This window comes from Phasianus colchicus, chromosome 7 (assembly GCF_987193195.1).
Source record: "Phasianus colchicus chromosome 7, bPhaCol1.hap1.1, whole genome shotgun sequence".
Classification (NCBI taxonomy): domain Eukaryota; kingdom Metazoa; phylum Chordata; class Aves; order Galliformes; family Phasianidae; genus Phasianus; species Phasianus colchicus.
The window spans coordinates 29710086-29731154 of NC_143442.1; the positions used below are offsets into that span (position 1 = coordinate 29710086).

The 21069-nt window shown below is 39.2% G+C and overlaps 1 protein-coding gene, 1 long non-coding RNA gene and 1 other non-coding gene across 3 annotated transcripts in view; 1 reads left to right on the forward strand and 2 right to left on the reverse strand.

The window, feature by feature from the left end:
• Nucleotides 1-6168: 6168 nt before the first annotated feature.
• Nucleotides 6169-6251, reverse strand: TRNAL-CAG (transfer RNA leucine (anticodon CAG)). The gene has a single exon. It is a non-coding gene; the product is annotated as a tRNA-Leu (tRNA).
• Nucleotides 6252-7854: 1603 nt separating this feature from the next.
• Nucleotides 7855-13920, forward strand: LOC149917297 (uncharacterized). The gene is made up of 3 exons (XR_016468041.1): nucleotides 7855-8289; nucleotides 8502-8655; nucleotides 13682-13920. It is a non-coding gene; the product is annotated as an uncharacterized LOC149917297 (long non-coding RNA).
• Nucleotides 13921-17304: 3384 nt separating this feature from the next.
• Nucleotides 17305-21069, reverse strand: part of PMS1 (PMS1 homolog 1, mismatch repair system component) — a 45010-nt gene continuing 41245 nt past the window's right edge. Inside the window, 1 exon segment of the mRNA XM_031604412.2 lies at nucleotides 17305-21068. Within this exon segment, the coding sequence (XP_031460272.2) occupies nucleotides 21042-21068 (27 nt within the window). The 3' untranslated portion in view covers nucleotides 17305-21041.

Sequence of the window (21069 nt, forward strand, 5' to 3'; positions counted from 1 at the left end):
AGAAATCCAAAGATGGAAGAAACGCATGTTAAAATTCTCTCTACTTAACACTTTTAAATCAAGTGATCCTGTTCAAGTTTGTTTAAGCATTCTATACTGAAATGAAAGCAATAATCTTCAGTTAGCAAACGATGTTTTTACTTTCTTGTTCTTCTGGCCTAAGAAATATTACAAACTTGTATATTTTTCTAAGATGCATACATCAGATGTGTGATTATAGATGCTCTGCATATAAGGCAGTGACAGAAAGAAGCTACACCAGTGTTATTACCACGCCAAAACTAAGCACATTTACAGACACCAACAGCATGACCACAGTGAGTCTGCAAAAAGTAGTTTGAAAATAAAATACTGGTAAAGTTTTCTTAATGAACACAATGTAAGCAACTGTCAGAAACCACCCTGGGTTGGAGGCTGCAGTTTTGCTGCGCATTTATGAAGCATCTGAAAGCAACTGGTGCTATCACAGTGATGCTAAGAATTCAGAGCTAAACTGGACTGTCCCACAGAGCACTCCATTTTCGAGGCCAACATCAGAAAGCAGCATTGGTGACAAGCTCAGGAGTGTGGCCTTTTATAACTGTGGCTTGGCACTGTAAGTGAATTTTCAAGTAGTTGTTTTTAAATCTGCATCAAACAGTAGTCCAGAGCTTTTACAGAGCTTCCAAAAGAGTAAAATCATTAGCAAAAAATATATATTCCTTTTTGAAGTCCTTTTTTTGTGAAGCTGCTTGTGAAATCTATTTGATGAGGTTTTTAAAAGTATAATTTTACATGACTACATCCATTTCAGCAATGCAGAACAGATAATGAAAATCACTCAATATCATTGCCTTTCCAGCTGCAGTTCAAGCTGAAATATTAAGCTATCACATAACCTTGGCAACTCTCCAGGCAGAAAAAACGCTTTGCACCTGTTTACAAATGTATGTAGTCATTATTCATCATTACCTTGAGTCTACATCTGATTAAATTCATTTGAGCAAGCCTTCTTTTCCACTACACCTGTTTCATGGACCTCTTACAGTCTAGATGAATCCTTAGTTTCTAAATGGCAGAGAATCCCAACTGCACTCGCCATTTTATTCTCCTGCAACAGTCCAATATCTGTAAATCAATCCCTATATGCATTCATCCAACATTTCCTTGAAAATCTCTGAAGCTCTCTCCACTGCAAACCTACAGCCAATGTACATAAAAGCCTTTTAGATGTCTTTTAACAACAGAAACCACCGCACTGAAGGTCACCATTTACTATTGATCACACTCCCCAGCCTCGCTATTTTACAAAAGCATCCTTTCAGGTACAAGCATGAAGAAAAATGACATCTTTATTTAATTGGGAAGAATTCAGAGAAATGCTGACCAGTTACACTTCTCATTGTCAGCATTATAACTGTTCTAGAAGTTTAAGTCAGGCTTGGAGTATTTTGGAAGCACTACACAACTTGGGAATTGAACTCAATCGCACAAACCAAACATGATGACAATATTTAGTTACTTTGGAGCCATAAAATGACATAAGGAACTACTGGGAAAATTTAAAACAAATGCAGTTCCTTTGCTGAACTCCATCCAAGGTGCTGACATCGCTGCTTAAACCAAAAAAACATTGGAGGCTTCTTGAGAAATAAACAGGACCATATGGAAAGTGTGTGAATCTGACTACATGGAGATTTGAATTATTCCAGTCATCATTTAACAGCTATAGTCAATCTACTTTCCCTTCATTTGTCAGATTGTCTTCTGATCTTAAGGAATATGATCAAAGACTGTATTCACAGAATAGATCGGAAATAGGGTTTGCCCATACGGCTTGTACTTAAACTGCATACTTGCTGTATACCTGCAATCAGATTTCTAGGAATAAGTTTCACTTCCTTATTACTTGGAAAACAGGATATTAACTGCACTTGAGCAGGGTTTTTTTTGTCTTTTAACCTGAACTTCAGAATTTTGAATAAATACTGCTTCAGTTAATTGGGATGGAGAGGTCAGAAAAGGAATCATAATTCTACAACTGCAGATAGGCACTTATTAGAACAGGAGTGAGTACCCTGGATTTCTCAAGTGATTGCCCACACAAACTCTCATCCATGTGACTGAAAGGTATTTACACTGAGCTTCAAGACAGAGAAGTGCTCCCATTTTAAGACTGAGGGTAGGAGAGACTCCTAGTTCTTTCTAGCTCTGTCTCAACAGGTATAGGAAAAAACAAATAATTCAGTTTTCTCTCTGCACTGAACCATAAAAAAAAGTTTTTACATAGGGAGTGTGAAATTTAATGTGGTTCAGATTATAACACAGATTTTGAAAGGAAAAACAGAAGATAAAACAGTAACATTTCAAGTCTAACACTACCTCTTACAAAAGGATGAGAGAATATCTAGATCCTCTTGCAACATAGAATATGAAAGATTTTCCACAAGATCCTTTCCTTCTTCTGAAGCAATAGCCTCAGAGAAGGCAGTATCCTTTTGCAATTTGCAGTAATGGTCAGAGGTTTCCCTGTAAAGGTCCAGTGACATCAGGGACACACAAGGCTCCTTATTAATAAGTTCCCATGGGCAGCTGTTGGGAGCATGGGAAGGCACACCACTCGAAGATCCAGAAAGGACACATACAATAGCCTTCTACCAGATGCTCTGTCCTACACCTATGCTGATCAGAAGGAAAAAAACAAACAGGCTGCATAGACAACGACGAACTATTAAGGAAACATTTCCTTTAGATGTTCTCTGGGAAAGAGCCAAAATAGCCAATCCCTTTTAACCCTGCTGGTGCCTGAACCACCACCAAAGGCAAAGAGAAGACTTGTAAGGAGATAATCAGTCCCAGGGGCAATGCAGTCCATAATATGCCTGCTAGTGGGGAGCATGAAGCACTGCTAAGGTGAGTTGGAAGAGGAGAATAAAACGTGGCTGAAGCTACCTATCTTCAGTTCTTTGGTTACAGAGGACAAAAAGGGCACTCAGTGCAGGTGGAGGCAGCGTTATTTGAAATCACCAGCCTTAAGTCTGTGGGACTTACATCAACAAAATTATATTCACATATATACAAACACTAAAAATTTCACATTTTCAGAGTGAGGTGCACATTATTATTTTTCAGCAAAGCAGGGATTTACCAGATTTTACAAACCAAGCTAAAGGAAAACAGTTGGCTGAAGCATGCGAGAGGAGCATGTAGTGTGTAACGTTTGTTTTATTGATGCCTGTCTTCAAAAGTCAAGGTTAAATTTAAATTGGTGGGTGACCAGTTAGAGAAAAACAAACCAAAGAAATCCCAAAGATATTCTCAAGGAGAAAGAACTGCTAGAATAACTTTTGGACAAGATGACAAAACAGCCTACAAAATTTGCTTGACTTAGTTTGTGACGAAGTCTTAAGAGCATGACTTCTCTTTCAGATAAGGCAAAGGATCTGGCTCTGAAGAAAATCAGCAGAAGCAATTTATATATGAGAAAAAAAGCCAAGCCACAGCAGGGACTTGGAGATTGCAGGCTTGGCCATGCAAGAGACCCCAGCCACACCACCTCCACTTCTGCTGTTGGTGGCTAGGCCGTGGCCGCTGTTTGCCCTCAGTGGAAAGATAAGATTGGAATAGTGGGAAGAAACAGGAAGGCTTTGCATTATGCTGTTATTTGCAGTGCCAGCAACAGCCAAAACAGATTAGTCGGTGTCCAAATTCAAGAGCACGTGCTTCAGAGCCAGCTTCCCAGTTGTTCACCATTTATCTATCCCTCATCTCCTCCTAACATAGTGTTAACTATTTCAAAACTTAAGTAAGTCACCCTCAAATTACTTATCTCCATTTCAGCTCAAGTGAGTATTCCTGGTATGACTGGTTTTCTCAAGAGCGCAACTAATTCTCAGTGTAAATACCCACCTGTCTCCACAACCAATTTCACAAAACGGTTGTAAAAAAGTGGAATTTAGAACAGTCATTAAAGACAACGTCCCCTAATGATGTTGAAATTTTGGACTATATACAGAGTTCTGTACAGAGAACAGTTTTGTTCCAATGAATGGCAATAACAGTCCATTCTTCTGGGTAGAATATACAGTCTTCAGAACATGAGGAGGTTGGAGAAGAAATTAGTTTCGATGCTTTTTTTGTTGTTGATTTTTTTCCGCATATTGACTAGCACAGTAATACTGAAAACTATGTCCCCTAAAAGTTTAATGCAAATCTACTGAACTGAATTTTGCAGACATTTTAGAATATTTGTTTGGCAACCTACCTCTCATATTACATGCAAACACAGAAGGAAATTGTTGAGTGAGGAGCACTAAAACAAGCAGGGAAAGAGGTATAACGATATTAATAGGATGGTTGGGGGAGGAGGGGAAGAAATGGTAGGAACTTGCAAGGAACAGAAAAAAAGCCAAACATTGTCTTTCAACCTCAGATTAAAGTCTTAAAAAAAACCTGGATTTATAGTTCAACAAAAAGTTATTTCCAATTTGAAGTTGCTCTTGATAGCAGTGAGTGCTGGCAAAGAAGGAAGCTGTAGCTAGAAGGAGGGATAGAGAAAAGGCAGCTGTGGGTGACTAAAAGAGAGCAAGAGTGAGAAAGCCATGCATGAGTGGAAGAGTCAACTCCTTTCTAGAGGAAGAGGCTGCAAAGGATGAAGAAGGCAGTGAAAAAAGAAAAAAAAAGATGAAAGTCAGGTAGCTGGAAAAGAAAGTGTATGAACAGTAGAGACTATTTGCTGAAGTAACAGAAAAATCAGAATTAAAAAATTTACAATAAGGATAAATCTAATATACTCCTCAGATACTGACTTCTGACAAAATAGATATGGTGCTTAAACTAAAGGAATACAGATACTCAAAAGTTATGTGGGTGTCAGGTAGTGAAAGAAGATTAAAAAAAAAAAAGAAAAGTGAGGAAAATGAAACAGATGCCCAAAATAATGGGATATGTACCTCCACAGTATCTAGCTATGAATCGTCTTCCACTTAAATAAAACCTTTCAATCTCAAATTGGAAAGAGAAGCTGGTATAAAACTTAAAAGGATGCTGATCTGCTGAAGATAAAACAAACATGTCAGCCACAGGGAAGGATGCTTAGAAATCACAAGTACTTGTGAAAGTTAACAGCAAGAGAGAGTAATGTTATGCCTTATGGGAGAGCATCAGCATGAATACAGCTGTTCAGATTTACTTATACATAAATTGACTGAAAATTGCAGGTTCCCAGTCATAACAGAATAACAGCTAAGTGCACCTCAAAACTGCATTGCTGACATTAACTTTAAATGAACATAGGAGAAACTTTTCACAGCACAGTCATATATTTAAATTACACTGATAAATTCATAGAATCACAGTATCATAGGGGTCAGAAGGCACCTCTGGAGATCACCTAGTCCAACCCTCTGCTACAGCAGGTCAAGCAGGAAAGTGACCAGGAGGATGTTAAGTATCTCCAGAGAAGGAAACTTCACAACTCTCTGGGCAGTCTGTTCCAGTGCTCTGTCATCATCACAGTGAAGAAGTTCTTTTACATGTTCCAGTTTCCCCCCAGCCTTCTCTTCTCAAGGTTGAACAGCCCCAGATCTCTCAGCCTTTCCTTGTATGGGAGATGCTCCAGGCCCCTACTCATCTTTGTGGCCCTCCACTGGACTCTCTCTAGGAGATTCCTGTCTTTTTTGAACTGAGGAGCCCAGAACTGGAGACGGGTGTATCATTAGCATGGCAGAGTACAGGGTGAAGTTCACCTTCCTGACCTGCCGGCTCTTTTTAGCACGCCCCAGGGTACCATTGGCTTTCTTGGCCACAAGGGCACACTGCTGGCTGACAGCTAACCTGTTGCTCAGCAGGAAGCCAGGTCCTTCTCCACCGAGCTCCGCTCCAGCAGATCAGCCCCAAACCTGTACTGATGCACACGATTATTCCTTCCTGCAGGCAGGATTTCACATTTGCTCTTATTGAATCTCATCAGGTTTCTCCCTGCTCAACTTTTCATTCCGTCCAGGTCCCATTGAAGGGCAACACTCCCTTCTGGTGTGTCAGCTCCTACTCCTAGCTTCGTATTGCCAACAAACTTGGTGAGGATTAACTCTATCCCCCTCTGTCCAGGTCATTGACGAAGATGTTGAAACAAGACTGAACCCAGTACCAACCCTGAAGAAACACCACTACTTACAGGCCAAAAACAATTGTCAGGAGTGGGATTCGAACCCACGCCTCCAGGGGAGACTGCGACCTGAACGCAGCGCCTTAGACCGCTCGGCCATCCTGACTCATAGAAATTACAGTACTGAAAGTGTATTTTTTAATTTTTTTAAAATTCTAAATGGTAAATTGTTTCTAAACTATAATATATCTGAACTGTTCAGGGCAAGAAAACTAAGCTTCCCTGTTGGAGTTAAAAAAAAAAAAAAAATCTATTAAACCTTCATCAGGTAGGCTTACATTTAACCCTGGCTGCACAATGGGTATAGGCTGCTTTCTCCGCAACAAATGAGCTGTAGAATACATTGAGCTAAATGTGGCATCAGCTACTTAATTCAATTTATTTGAGCTTTCTTCACAGCTTAAAGAGAAGGATAAGCTCATAGCATGTTCTTTCACTGACATGCTATGAATGATTTAGCAAGACTTTCTACTTCAACTTTTCAAACTTACTGTATCACAGTAGGCTCCTATTTATTATTATTATTATTATTTTACATAGTGAGGGTTATTTATTTCTTCAGCTTGGTGATAGTTTGTCATTGTTTTTCTTTTCTCACTTTAGAATTTCCAAAAAGCTCCGGAAAACAACTGCCTGAGGTAGGAGCCAAGACACAGAGATCCACACCAACTGAGGAAGTAACACCAGGAAGCTCTCAGAAGCATGAGGAGTGCTTCATATTCACTTACATAGAGTCATGTATCTATTTCTGAGTTTCTGGCACAGGAATTGCATTTCCTGTGCTATAGGAAAAGTCTTCAGCTTTCCCTAGTGCCTGGGGAGCAGCTTTCCTGCTTCTGAGACCACCTCAAAATATTTCCTTCAGTTGGTCCCTTAGCAGAACAGGACACCAAGGCGAAGATGATCAGGGATCTTCTGTTTCTACTCACAGCATACGTGCTGCTGGGTGTAGGAGAGAAATACCCGGCCTAAACAAGTACTAACGCTAGAAGCATGCAAAATGCAGTGGCCATCACACACAACAGAAAAGGCAACACCATCTTGTATGCTTTCTGAAATAGAAGCTCAGTTCATTCTGCTTGATTATGCCCCATTCCTGGAGGTGTTCAAGGCCAGATTGGATGGGGCCCTGGGCAGCCTGGTCTAGTATTAAATGGGGAGGTCGGTGGCCCTGCATGTGGCAGGGGGGTTGGAGATTCATGATCCTCGAGGTCCCTTCCAACCCTGGCCATTCTGCGATTCTGTGCTTGCTGACTGTACAAAGACCTCCTATGGAACACAGATTTGTTATGGGCCACCCCATGACTGAAGGGAAGAGAGAAAATAACTTTGAACTAAATCAATACCAAGAAATCCCCCAGCATCACCATGTACTATTTCCATCACGGACACATGTTAAAAAAAATTCCATACTTCAGCAACACTGGTTTTGAATCTCTGCACATTTGCCATATAACAAGATTACTTCTCTCTTTTCCAAAAACCAAGTACTAATTCCATATTTGCTCTGCATAGAGATAATATTTAAACTCATACCAATACACTTACAATCAGTATGCATTAATTGAATTAAACTTAACACCGTTTTTACAATAAAAGTCATTTCTGGTGTAAGAAGACTGTAGAGAAAACCAGCAACTGTTTCGGAAGAGTGTTTGGATGATATTCTGAAGGTCACAACAGAATCCCTAAGCAGAGAGTATGTCATATATACACGCTTCAGTTGAGGTAAAGCTCACATTAGCCTTGCTATGTAGTCCATATTCTTCCCATTTTACAGACTTCCTGTAGTTTGACCTTTTCTATCTGAAAACCTCTGGAAAGAAGTTCAAGAAGGAATGAGAGCAGTTGTTGATCCTATCTCAATTCTAGGTCTGTTGCACGCAGTTTACATGCATTCAAGGCTGAGATTAACCTACTGCACTTTAGAAAGCAGATAATTAAAAAAAAATTAAGCATCATAAATTACATTCCATCCCAAAGGATCTTAAAATGCTTTATAGGCTATGCACACGGAGCACTCCATCTGTCACCCAAAGCAAGTACCTCTGGGATGAAATGCAACAACTGTTGCACAGCGAATGGCAGCAGAGAGGAAGTGAGGAATACCAGCGCATCGAATTGGAATTGCAGGGGGAATTTAGGTAGGAAGAATGCAATTACCCACTTTGGAGCCCAGCCAGACCATGGGGGTTAAAATCTTATAAAGAGTCCTATGAGAATTTTAACAACCCCTCGTGCTCAGGACTTTCAATTTGCGTTAGCCTTCAGGAACAAGGTTAACAGCTCTGCTCAACTGGTTTCACACGCTGCCACAGGACACAGGGAAAAACCAACTTCTGCTCTTTCTCTGCAGCTTCCATCCAACTACTGAGCAGATTAATACTACTTAGTCTGCAATATGTGATGAAAATGCAGTGGAAGGCAACATGATTGAAAGCTGCAATGAATCAGAGCACTTCTTACTGATCCTTCAAAAGCTCTACAGGAGGAAAATACTTCCTATTCCAGTAAGTCCTCAAATTCTCATAATGAAAGCATTTGAGGTCATCTCAGCAGGTATAATAATGTTTGTGAAGGGGCACAGAGAGGAAGATTCACAGTGCTGACATCAGAAATAGATATTCTTGCTCCAACAGCAACGATTGAGAAAGAGCATGTGCACAGATCAGGTCCTGCCACATACAAAGCAAGCAATTGTCACTGATCAAAATATATTAAAATATATCTCATTTTGCCACTTACATAGGTGTTGCTCGAGTAAACCTGAAAATTAAAAGCAACAATGAAAGTGAGAAAGATGAACAGGTAAGAAGAAACACAAGCACTTGGCTCATCTGATTTCCTCCCACACCATTGGCACTTTTGGGCTATAAAAAAAACCTGCAGATTGGCTTCCAAATTTCCTTCCTCCAAAACAACATATTGAGTGAGGCTGTAATAGAGCACGGCCCTTCACTCCCATTGAACTGAAAGTATTTGGAGCAAATTCCAAGGCACTGCCAAACATCCTTTGAAACTGTTTACATTATGTACCCATACCCCACAGAAGTATCTTATTTCTTCAGTGAGGTTACACACAGTTTAGAGATATTTAACCTCTTTGCCATAGACTAATGCAACACATCACAGGTATTTTTATGTCATTGTTTCAAAACTTTTACAGTTTGCAAGGGTGTATTTTATTTGCCTTTGGCTAATTTGTTTTGTTCACATGTGATGAACAAGGAAAATATCACAGTATTGTAGACGACTTCCTCCTAGAAATCCTTACTCGTTCCATCTTATTACTTGTTACCATGAGAGAAGTGAGGTAAAGAAGCAGCAACCCAAGGCAGAGCATTTGGGGCTGTAAATATCCCTCAGCAATAGCAGAAGCGCTGCGTGTCACACAGACAACGCTACTGCTGCAGGAGCTCTGTGATTTATGCTAATGAGAAAAGCCACCTTGACGAACAGAAAACTAAGGACAGACCAGCTCAGTGCTGATGCAGATTTTGAACATTAGGTTTAGATTTCACAGGAAATACCGAAGACCAGTGGTTTCAGGAATCTTGCAATGCTGGTACGTATCTGGGAGTCTTCACTGGAGGGATGTCAGTCAGAGGCACAAATCACTTATGTGCCATTTGTACCATGTGCTTTTATCCCAGGTCTTAGGAGCTCTCCTGCATCCTCTGTTGAAGATGGGATGGTTCCTGCTTTTTAGAGAGGATTTGCAGACCAGTACTTCCACTACAAGGGTGCTCTTGAATAAGCTCATAATTCAGCCTCCTCTGTAAGATCATCATGCACAAGTACTCCGCAATACTGTAGTTGCAAGAGAGGCTTGCCTTGCTCTAAGTTTACATTTAAGCGGGTCTTGCCACAGAGTTGGTGTGATCTTTTCCTCCCCAAGCACCTCTGGTACAACTTCTAAGAGTATTCAGGAGTCTATTCCTTCACTGACTTTCAAGGTTAAATCAGTTCCTGAGTCCCTAAGAACCAAATTTTCAACAGCACTTGGGAACTTACAGAGATCTCACGTGCTCTTTCCCTATTTCAAAGATTTCAAAGCAGCGAGAAAAATACTAGCTCTGGTTTAAAATCTGTATCCTTACTACATTCAGAGAAAATCAAAACCAATTGTAAGGGGTCTCCGGAACGCCACAGAAGCAGAATTTTCAAGCAACACACATTTTCAAAGTTAATCTGAGCAAAACAAGCATACAAAACAGCTAGCACTCACATACAGTAATGAGCACACTCGCAACTATTAGGTCTTGAAAGAATCTGCTTGGCGTTGTCAGAAATATCTCTAACTCTGATGCTCATTCATCAATTCACCTAAATTATGAAGAATTTAATTGGTCATAAGCCCACCAAGTCTCTTCCTGTTGACTTCTGGAGAGCAGTGGGGATCCATTCAGACCAGAAGGCTGACCAGCTTTGCTACTATTATTTTGCATTAAAACACTACCAAGCTCTTCGTGCATTTGGCCTAAGCCGCATTTTCTTTCAGTACATACCACTTACATTTTGTACATGTGAGTTCATAATTCATGATCTTTTAGCTTGATACAGATCTGCTCCACCTGAAGGTCTAAATCCATTCTAGCCCAGAAACTGGTCTGAGTAGGTTACTTCCAGAGGTAAGCATCTTTCAGCTCTTATAAAGAACAGGTCTCAAGTTATGAACTCAGGTCCTGTCTGTATTGACTGCATAGAGATTATGTCAACTCACTGGCTTTTTTGCCATCAGTAGTGATTTGAGGAAGGATTTATTTGTTTATATCTGCAAATGGTCATGTCCATTGATTAATCTCATGTTTAACTTTTTACTTAACTAAACAGAATGCTAAGGGCCAATGAACTCATTTGTGATTACTCAAAGTGCCCTCCCTCTCCAGCATCTGAAAGGAGAACTGTACTCACACGTATTGCTTATTCATAAGCTATACTCATGCCTCACATTAAATGCACCAAATACTACTTATGTAAAGCATTACAGGATTAGAAAACACTACTTAGGCACAGAAAGTAAAACAAAAATCCATATGGAGATAGGTCCAGCTTGGATTTAGGGAGGGCTTCCACTTAGGCTGCCAAGCAGAAGATTAGTAAGTGTTCCCCCAATCATGAAATGGATGATTAAAATAAAAGTGATTAGAAAATGTTGCTGCTGACTCTATCTAGCTAAACTGCAGAAATATATATGCTGTTGAAACATAAGGGAATGGTTTTAAAAAAAAAAAAACCACTTCTGTAATTTGCAGGGTCAGCACTGCTAATTCATAGCAAGACCATGGCACACTGAGGAGGACCTTTTTTTAATTCTCTAAATATATACCACCATACAGATGCTTCACACTATGACACGTATGTACAATAATTAAACAACATGGACACCTTCATCTACTTATTTGCAATGACACCTCAAACAAAACCACACAATAACACTTTTTGGGTTTAGTAGAAGGTGGGGAAGAACAAGGAATGTATTTTGCCCCATTGATTAGAGCGAACAAAAGTGGCCATGATCTTAACACCTGGGAAAAGTCAGGGCATGCACAGCTGGCCGCGAGCTGGTCACACATTCCTGAGGTTACAATTACGACCAGTGTTCTCAAACCAGGCTCACTGACAAGCAGTTGCAGATGGCCAAAATGCTTATGTGTGGAAATAACTTTATTCAGCAAAATCTTAGAAAAATAACGTATCAATAGGAACACTTGTATATGTAGATGTAGCATTTTCTCAGTGATGTTTTCTTCAGTTAGCCCACAGGTCATGTAATATAAACTGAAAACAGGAAATCTTTTGTGTTGCACGCCATATATATCACTCGGTACCAGAGTATCGCTTTCTGCAGCAAGCAGGCTTCCCGTGCAGTTAAAGCAGGGAAACAGGCTGCACACAAGGTCCCATTCCCAGGTCTGCCAGCACTGGGACAGATCTGGGCTCCACATGTTGGTTTCCTGATGGGGCAGATGGGCACGGTGCTGCTCCCACCCATGTACACAGTGCCGTGGTGCAGACACGGGGGTGAGCAGCATTGAAAGCCATCAAATACTATTTTGCAATCTCTACAAGTTCCTACATGTTCCCTCTTCAATAATGACATTCTACAAAGATGTTACAAAAACTGCAGTGATCAAAACTCAAGGTAAAAATCAGAAACATGCCCTGCTGAGGCACAATTACACAGAGCTTTATTTCTAGCTATTTACTGAACCATCCCTGCAAGATGCTCCTTCAGTCAGGTTAGCTGGGAGCCACTCAACCAGGCTTTTAAACTGACGTTTGGACATTTTGTATTTAAGAAAGGATAACAGCTCTTACTGTACTAAAATACGGGAAGGAAGAAGTACTTCAATGCAGCACATACCTTGAATTTGATGTTTTCAAACTCCTGAGTTGAGTGTCCAGGAGAATCTATATCAGAGTTATACCTTGTTACCTACAAATTACCAGGCTTGCCAGAGCAGGTAACCACGGAAGAATTATCAATTGAGATGTCAACTGGGACACCACTGCCTATTTGGACCACTAAATGAATCTTGTTTTCCAGACAACGGAACAACTACCTTTTTCAACACAAAATATGACAAAATTCCATCATCTAAGTACAATTACAAACATTCTAATTGCAGAATTTTCCCTATAAAAACACAGGAGAACCCATGTACAAGAACATTGCTCATCCCTGCTGTCCTCTGAGCCAGCACCTCGTGCTGAGATTACTATGATGAACATCTTTATGCACATGGTCAGCAAGACCAAAAGGTCACTATGGTTTTAATTTACTATTTGCTATAAAACTCATATCGCAAGCAGACTTGGCATATATTTCTCACATATTGCACTTATCTAAAAGTCAACAAACTGCAAAGTTAGGTTACAGATCACTCAGTGCAAAGTCCTATTAAAAATTTCTTATCCAAACCAGCCCAAAGCCCACCTCCCCAGGTCTCACCATGCCCTACACTGCACTCCTTCACAGAGACAGCCTCTATGAAGATTAAGGTATTTTGCTAGGGTCAAGTGAGCAAGACCAGACTATTAGATGGCCATAATCATAATGTTCTCCTAAACTAGCAGTGCCTGCACACAACACTTGTTATCATTTCACTTACTTACTAAATCTTTTTAATAATTAGTTTAAAATCTATTTTCTAAATTTGAAGGTTAATAACAGTGAGCATCAAAACCTCCTAAAAGAGTTTGCTGTGAGATGAATTTGAACGGGTCTATTCCCTTCTGCATATTGAGATTTTCAGAGATAATTTTATTCAGCTTGTAACTACCAGCACAAATGCTGATTCTAAATATATCTGCTGAACTCTAAATGACTTCTGTTTATAGAAATAGGACATAACAAGCCATTAAACACTCCTTACAACAAACTGCCCTGTGCCAAAATACTTGTTGCAAATTTTTAAGTTAGATACTTAGGCTGACATTGTTAAGAAAACTACTAAGACAGTTATTATTGCAATATACTGCACCTTACAGGTCTTTGTTAAGAATTTTAGTTTTAATTCTGTATCCACACAGGTTTGCCAATAAAGAAAAAACCTGCCAGTGCTTGAGACCATCACTGCTTAGCATGATTTAAGGAATCAGCACAACACTTTCTTGCTATACAGCATCCAGGTAAGTGCAGAAGGAACAGGGTACACTAGTAACAAAAGACTGCACAGTTTTTGGTGACTCTTAGTACTATTTGATCTAAAACTTCAGTCCAAAGGACTACAAAGAGTTCCTAATTAGGTGAGAGTTAAGCACAGCCAACCATTAGCCATTAGGTTCATGCTAATTAAACCAAAAACCTAAAAACAGAAGCTTAGCTGCAAGAATTGGGTTTTCTGTTCCCCCACCACAACTCTGCATCCAGCTCAAGCTGCTGATGGAGTTGTGTAGGAACTTCCATAACCTAATAGCAGTCGGTGCACTTTTCAGCTTATAGAATCATTAAGGTTGGAAAAGATCTGTAAGATCATCTCACTCAAGTGTCCACCTACCACCAATATTGCCCTCTAAACCGTGGTCCTTAATATCACATCTACACATTTACATCTACAGTAAAGCTTGCTAATAGTATAAAAAGTTGCAATTCTGAAAGGATGGAGTCCACCTTATTGCTCTCTCATACTCGATGCAAAAATCACATTTACTTATTTGCAGATGTAGATTGAAACAGTCAGCTCAAATCCATGCTCTCTGAAGGAGCTGGCAGTGTTTTCACATGCTCAGAGGTTGCAGCAAACACAGCAGAGTTACAGCTCTTTTAAGTGGCAACAAATCACAAGCATAAACAGTTTTCAAATGCAAAGCTTTAAGAGCAATAATGGCAGCAATGCTGTGTAAAGGAGGATGCTATCTTCTAGGAGAGGTAAATGAATCCCTCTAAAGAGGAAACTTTTTCTATAACTAGTTTCACACATCTGAGTAACTACAAACAGATTCTTATACTAATTTATACATACCTACACTGTCAGGGAACAATAGAAATTTTAACTGACTAAGTAAGAGTCAAACTCTGTTTTAAGTGAAGAAGAACAGAAATCCCATAGCACATTGCTTTGAAAGAATCTATTTATTACTAGTCAATTCTGGCCCAAAGTTTGACAAGAATCCCTCCTCACAGCTGAAACCATTTGCCTTTCAACAACTACTTTATACGAAATAAACTCAAATTGTTTCCAGAAGGATTTTCCTTCACTTTCTCCAGAAGTTAAATGACAAGACTTTTTCTAAACCTACTGAATGAATACAAGAGGGTTCCTCTTATTATTTAATCAAGATAAATTCTCTCATCTCTTGAGAAGACCACTCATTCACCTAGTAGAAACAGTTCCGGGCTAATAAGAGCAGGGAAAGACATAACTTCTTTATTATTTTATATCCACTTAAATCATTTTATGACTCAGCATCTTTAAAATCCTTCAAAAATGAGTTCAAACTGCACTTCTACCAACATCATTTTCTCACTGTGATGACCTGAGAAGTGAACACTCCTATAAAATCACCTCTAGCAAAATGGTTGCTCCTTCTGCGAATATTCTAATTTGAACAGGCATTTTAAGTGTAGAGACATGAAATATCGGTGATTTAAAACAACTGAAAACGTTATGATCCAATTACTGCCGAGTTACTCCATGCATGAATGAACAAATTGACCTGAGTTTGAATACAGTATTTTAATAATGCAGCTGCCATATTCATTGGTCTCTACGTTTCCTGAAAGCTAATCTGCCAAACAAGTTAGAGAGTATTAATCTTCTGTGCTTCCGTTCTTGGAGTGCTGAGTTTGTAATGCTCCACAATTTCATGTTATTTCACTGAAATTTATTTATTTATATATATATATATACATATATATATATATATATATATATATGACATTCACAGATACCACAACTTCAACATTAACACATTTTCATTTGAGGAACTATTACTATCAGCTCTGAGGAGGTGAGTGGCAAGTACTCGTTTCTGCACAATCTCAGGCCAATTTAGGCACTGACTTTTAAATACTTTTTTTAGCTACACGTGGTATCTGCATTTGTGAGCTTTTATTTTTTCCAGTAAGCCGTCAGAATCATAGTTGTTCTGTACTTCAAAACCTCAGTAACATGACACATCTGTCTCAAGGCATACAGAAAATAAACAAACTAGGGTTGAAGCTATTTTCACACAACACAAAAATTTCCATGAGCCACCTAAGAGCCTCATCTGTACCACCTTATGAGTGCCGCTCCAATATGCAGTGATGTGAAGTGCTGGATCTGAAAGAGTCTGCTCTGGCAAAGCTTTACCCACAGTGCCAACCAACAATGGAGGGTGAAATTACCAAGAAAGAAATAACCATTGAAAAATTCAAAATTCAGGGTCATTTTGGCTGAGTAATTGCAACAGAATCAATGGTAAAATTACTGATGTGCAAAAGGACATACCATCAATTGATAAAAACTACAGTACCACTGGATAAACATTTACAATGTCAGATACATAGATAATTAAAAAAACCCCTAAGAATTCCATAGCTGCAGATGACAGCACTATTACAGTTAATATTTAATCATGAGATTGTGAGAATGTTCAGTAGTGGGGGACAGGATTAACATATTGCTTTAAAACATTCCATTACTTTCTGCATCTGTTTACTGATAATAAAAGAAACAGCTGTTCTAAATGTAACATTAACAGGTGTAAACCATTCATTTGAGATTTTAAAACAATAATTCTCATCCATTTCCTCTTTAGCTATTTTGAAATGACATTACGAGCACCCCTCCTATTAGCTTACACAATTAACTAGTAATTGTTTAAACTCTTCTCATGTCCGCAAAACATATACATGTGGAGTTAGCTTCCTTCTCGTTTTGTGCAAAAGGCTCTGTTCTTATGCAGGGCACATCCTGAACTAATTCACCAGATGTGTTCCATAAAATGTTTGGTCACACTATTCAGCAGCTTTCCTTTAGCAACTGTTCTATATCAAATTTACTGTAAAAAAAGCATCATAATTATGAAGTAACACTGTATCAAATTCACAGACCTAATACCTCACTATGCGTAGTTAAACTATGAATGATAATTGAGCTTGAAATTGTATATTTACTTTAAATAAGTCCTCCAAATCATCTGCAACAATGTGTGCTTAATTCGAAGCCATTAACAAAAGATTTAACATTTCCACATTTATACTCTCCATAATTTTAGATATGATACTCCATGCTAAAGGGAGAGAGAAAAAAAAAAAAGCCACTTCTGGTAGGTTTCCATTTGAAAAATTAAATGAACATCTCTTAAGCTTATTATAAATCTTAACCCAGTCTGCTAAATGCTGAATATAAAAGAAACAGATTTTTAAACTCTTCAATATTGCCACTGTAGCAAAACCAAACAAACCAACCAACCAACAAAAACAACAACAAACAACTGCAAAGCTATGGGTTCATCTAAGAAACATGCACACAAAACCCAATTACTAGAAACGAGGCCATATTACAAAAGATACAACAAGCTCTGAAGACCAAATATTAGTAAAGCTTAAAAAAAAAAAAAAAATCCTGTTATTCTTGATGCTTACTTTCATGAAAGTAATACCAGTACATTTGTAAGAAAATTAAAATTTTATTTTATTTTTTATTTTTTACAAAAACACTTGAAAACACTGCAACTGAAGATTTATCAGTTGTGTAACTAGAGCATTGTTTGAAGGTATTGATTCTATTGCTAGATACCTTCAGTATTCCATACTGAAATATAGAAGAGCCCATTTTAACAACATGTGTCATAGAATTTGTTACCAATTATTGGCTAAGTGCTCCTAAAATAAGTCACCATCCCCCTGGTTTTGCAGTTATTCTCTGAACTGGTACTGCTCATACTGAAAGAATAAAAATATATATATTCATGGAAATAATCCAAATCCCTTCACATACACACTTCTTAACCAACAGGAAACAAACTTCATTATTAAGACTCCTAATACATTTAGAAAAGAAACAAGTAGAAGATATTGCTTTCATTATGTGCTTATATTTACAAAAAGGAAAAATTATTCTTCCTTCAATAAGATTCTCCTTTATTTAAAAAGAAAGTTATTGTTCAGTGGTTTCAAATTAAGACAGAACTTCTCAGAATTTGGGGGAGGTGGACACTACAGCTGGAAGTGCACCAGCACAACCAGCCAAAAAACACCACACACATGATCCTTCTGAGAAAAGAGGAAAGCTACAGAGAGCCAGAAGATTAAAAAATCAAATAAACAAAAAAGCTTTAGTCTGGAAAGCCCCATGTTACCAGACTGGAAATGCTGCTACCTGCACTAAGCTTATTTGGGGAAGGGGAGAAGAGCACCCCATGAGAAGTTTCCCACATGAGAACACTTTGGCACACTGGTGACTGGAAGGAGAGCATGATGCTCCCTCATAACCAGCCCCGGAGCTACCAGATGACCGTTTTGTTAGGCAAATTTGCACAAGAATAGAATGCCAGCAGAGGGCAGTGCAAATATTGGAACTCCCCTGAGGTGCCCAGAGCCGGCCATTGGTGGTGGAGAGGGCCAGGTCTGAGGTGCCCTGCCTGCTTCACTGCACCCTGTCCTGCTCCAGCTCATCCTTTGAGGGGAAAGTCTACTAGTAACCAAGCTTTTACACTTTTACACAGTGTTTCTGCAGCAAAGGCACTGCTTGGCTTCTCTTAAACCATCTAAACCCATCACCAAGTCCCCTCAGCACAACACCAGAACAACTCCCAGTTCAACTCGCAGTGCCGCAGCCGCCATTGCCGAGGTGAGGTACAGCCTCGTCCCCACAGCGCCGTCCTGCAGCACTCACTGCCAGGACACAGCCTCAACACCTCACAAAGACTAAAAGAAGACCAAACTATACATCCACCTACCTCAGGAAGATATCTTGATGCACCTTCTGAGCAGAGGACAACCAGCCTGGTCAGGAAGGCAGGAGGAAAGCACACCTGCCCCACAGAAATGCCTGCTGCTCGTTTGTTGTCATGGCAACGCAGCCCGGCTCAGCACCTGTGCAGATGCTGGTCATATCAATTTACCACCCACCTCAGCCTACCCACCTTCGGATAAACAACTGTTAAACTCAGGAAGTGCTATATAGGCTAATTGAGATTAATATATACATATAGAACTTATTATCACATAAAATTAATTACTCTTCCTAACTAATTAAAATCAGTGCGTGTATTCGTTTAATTTCTAGCAGACTTCACTTGGTGATCCATTCTCTCGATTGATTTTGGCATTTCTCATGGCTAGGGCTGCTCTTTCAACTCTTAACGGTTTGTATCCAAACAAGAGTAAAAATAAACTATAACCTCCCACATCCACTGCCACGCTGGGATCCTGTTTTCCCCTCAGAGCCAAGAGTCACATCTCATTCCTGTGCCTCCATACACGTACTCACTTTCACTCTGAAAATTCACATCTTCTGCAGTGAGCGGCATTCACAGCCAACACGTACCTAGTTTTCCACTCATGTTCTCATTACAAACTAAGATACCTTGCTTGTGCCCTCCCTGCTCTGTTCTCCTCCGCCAGACCCTGTGCTGCTGACCCCTCCTTCTCTAATGACTCCCCTCTGCCCATGGGGTTTGCCCTCAGCGTGAGTATAACCGGTTATGTTAGGCCTCTGATGGGGCTCTTAACACTCTCTTTAAAGTCATCCCAACACAACAAAACCTGTTAAGATCTTTCACAGCTGGGAAACTTAATGAGAATCCAAAAGAAAGGTGGCAGCTGCTTGATCACCCAGGCTTTGGATGCATGCTCCTCTTGCTGGCTTTTCAGTCAAGCACATCGACCCCATGCCTTCTGCAGGTCTCTCATGGCCAGGATATTCATAGCTATGTCTTAAGACTCTCTCAGCGTGACAGCAGATATCAACCTTTTCTCCAGAAAGAGACTGCTGCTTCCCCCTTTACACTTAATTACTACTCTTGAAGGCTCTCACTGCCTAGTATTTCAGCTGTTCTCAATCTGACATATGACAGGTGCATGAGAGGTAGGGAACAGCAAAAGAGGAAGTCACATATTCCTTGTGCTCATATTTTTGCTAAGATGGCAACAGGAAGGGAGTACCTTGTTTGCTACTGCACTTTTGCTGTTGCACCATCCTTCCATGTATCAGCAGAGGTAATAAATACTACTTCCTGTTGCATCATTCATTAGTTCAACACTGTTTGATACAGAGCAATATATCAGTAATTTACATTTTCACACTATGCATTTCCTTAGCTGATAGTCTGATATTCTTGTTCACAAACCAGCTTAAATTCAGGCTTTTCAGCAGTCTTTTAGCCACTTACCTAGCAGCCACAGAAACACTGCAAAGTTAGGTTAACTCCCATACTTACACAGTACTGAAATGTGCTGTGACAAAACAATTAGGGATATACACTAATTTATAGGTGATCTTTTTTGAAACTTTTAAACATATGCTTCCAGAGATGTGTTGCACAGAAGGCATAATCTAGTAAAATTATGGAAGTAGCCTACTGACTGAAATGTAGGAATAAACACTACAATATGGTAGAAACAGAATGAACAAGTTTACCACCATCAGCAGCTCTTTTATAGTAGATTTCTCCCTAATTATGCCATGCTCTTCTCGACTGAGGACTGTCTGCTTCCAAAAGGCAAATGGTTTATGTATAGCACTAAACTATCACAGGTGTTGACATCTGCTTTCAGTGCTAACCTGTACTCTCATGACTCTGATCCATTCATCTTTTAAATAATAAGCCAGTTTTCGTTAACCTTAAGTTTTAACACTGTACCAAACTTCTAACAATCACAACTTTGCACCTGAAGGTTAGAGATAATTGGAGTTATTTGCATAGTTAATAGAAAAGCTTTTCAGAGATTGAACTGTAGGACTTCAATACTCACAAAATCTAACAATTTACAGATAGAAATCCAACAATATAAATATGTGCCAATAACGACTATATATGGTAGGGTCACATTTAAATGCTTAAATAACTTACTGCTACTTGGCTTCCTTTAAAAATTAATGACATATCTTGTCATAGTGCAATAAATTTTGCCAAGCTCTGTTGAGAGCAGCTTATAACCATATCTAAAACATTTTGACATACTGATATTATCTAAATCTGCAGTAGTGAGGAAAGCACCAAACAAGTTGAGAACATTTCTTTAATAAATTCTTTTAAAAAATAGTGGATCTTTTCTCTACAATACTAATTTATTTCCATTTCTCAAGTAGCATTTGAATTTAAATTAAAAAAAAAATATCAAGGTGAACTTTGAAAACAAAAACTAACTATACAAAAGCTTTACACAAAACGTGCTGAAGTTACAGAATAACGATCAAAATTAAGCAAGAGAAATCTGATCCCAAACAAAATGTTCCATTTACTGAATAATTTCCTTGGAGTTATGG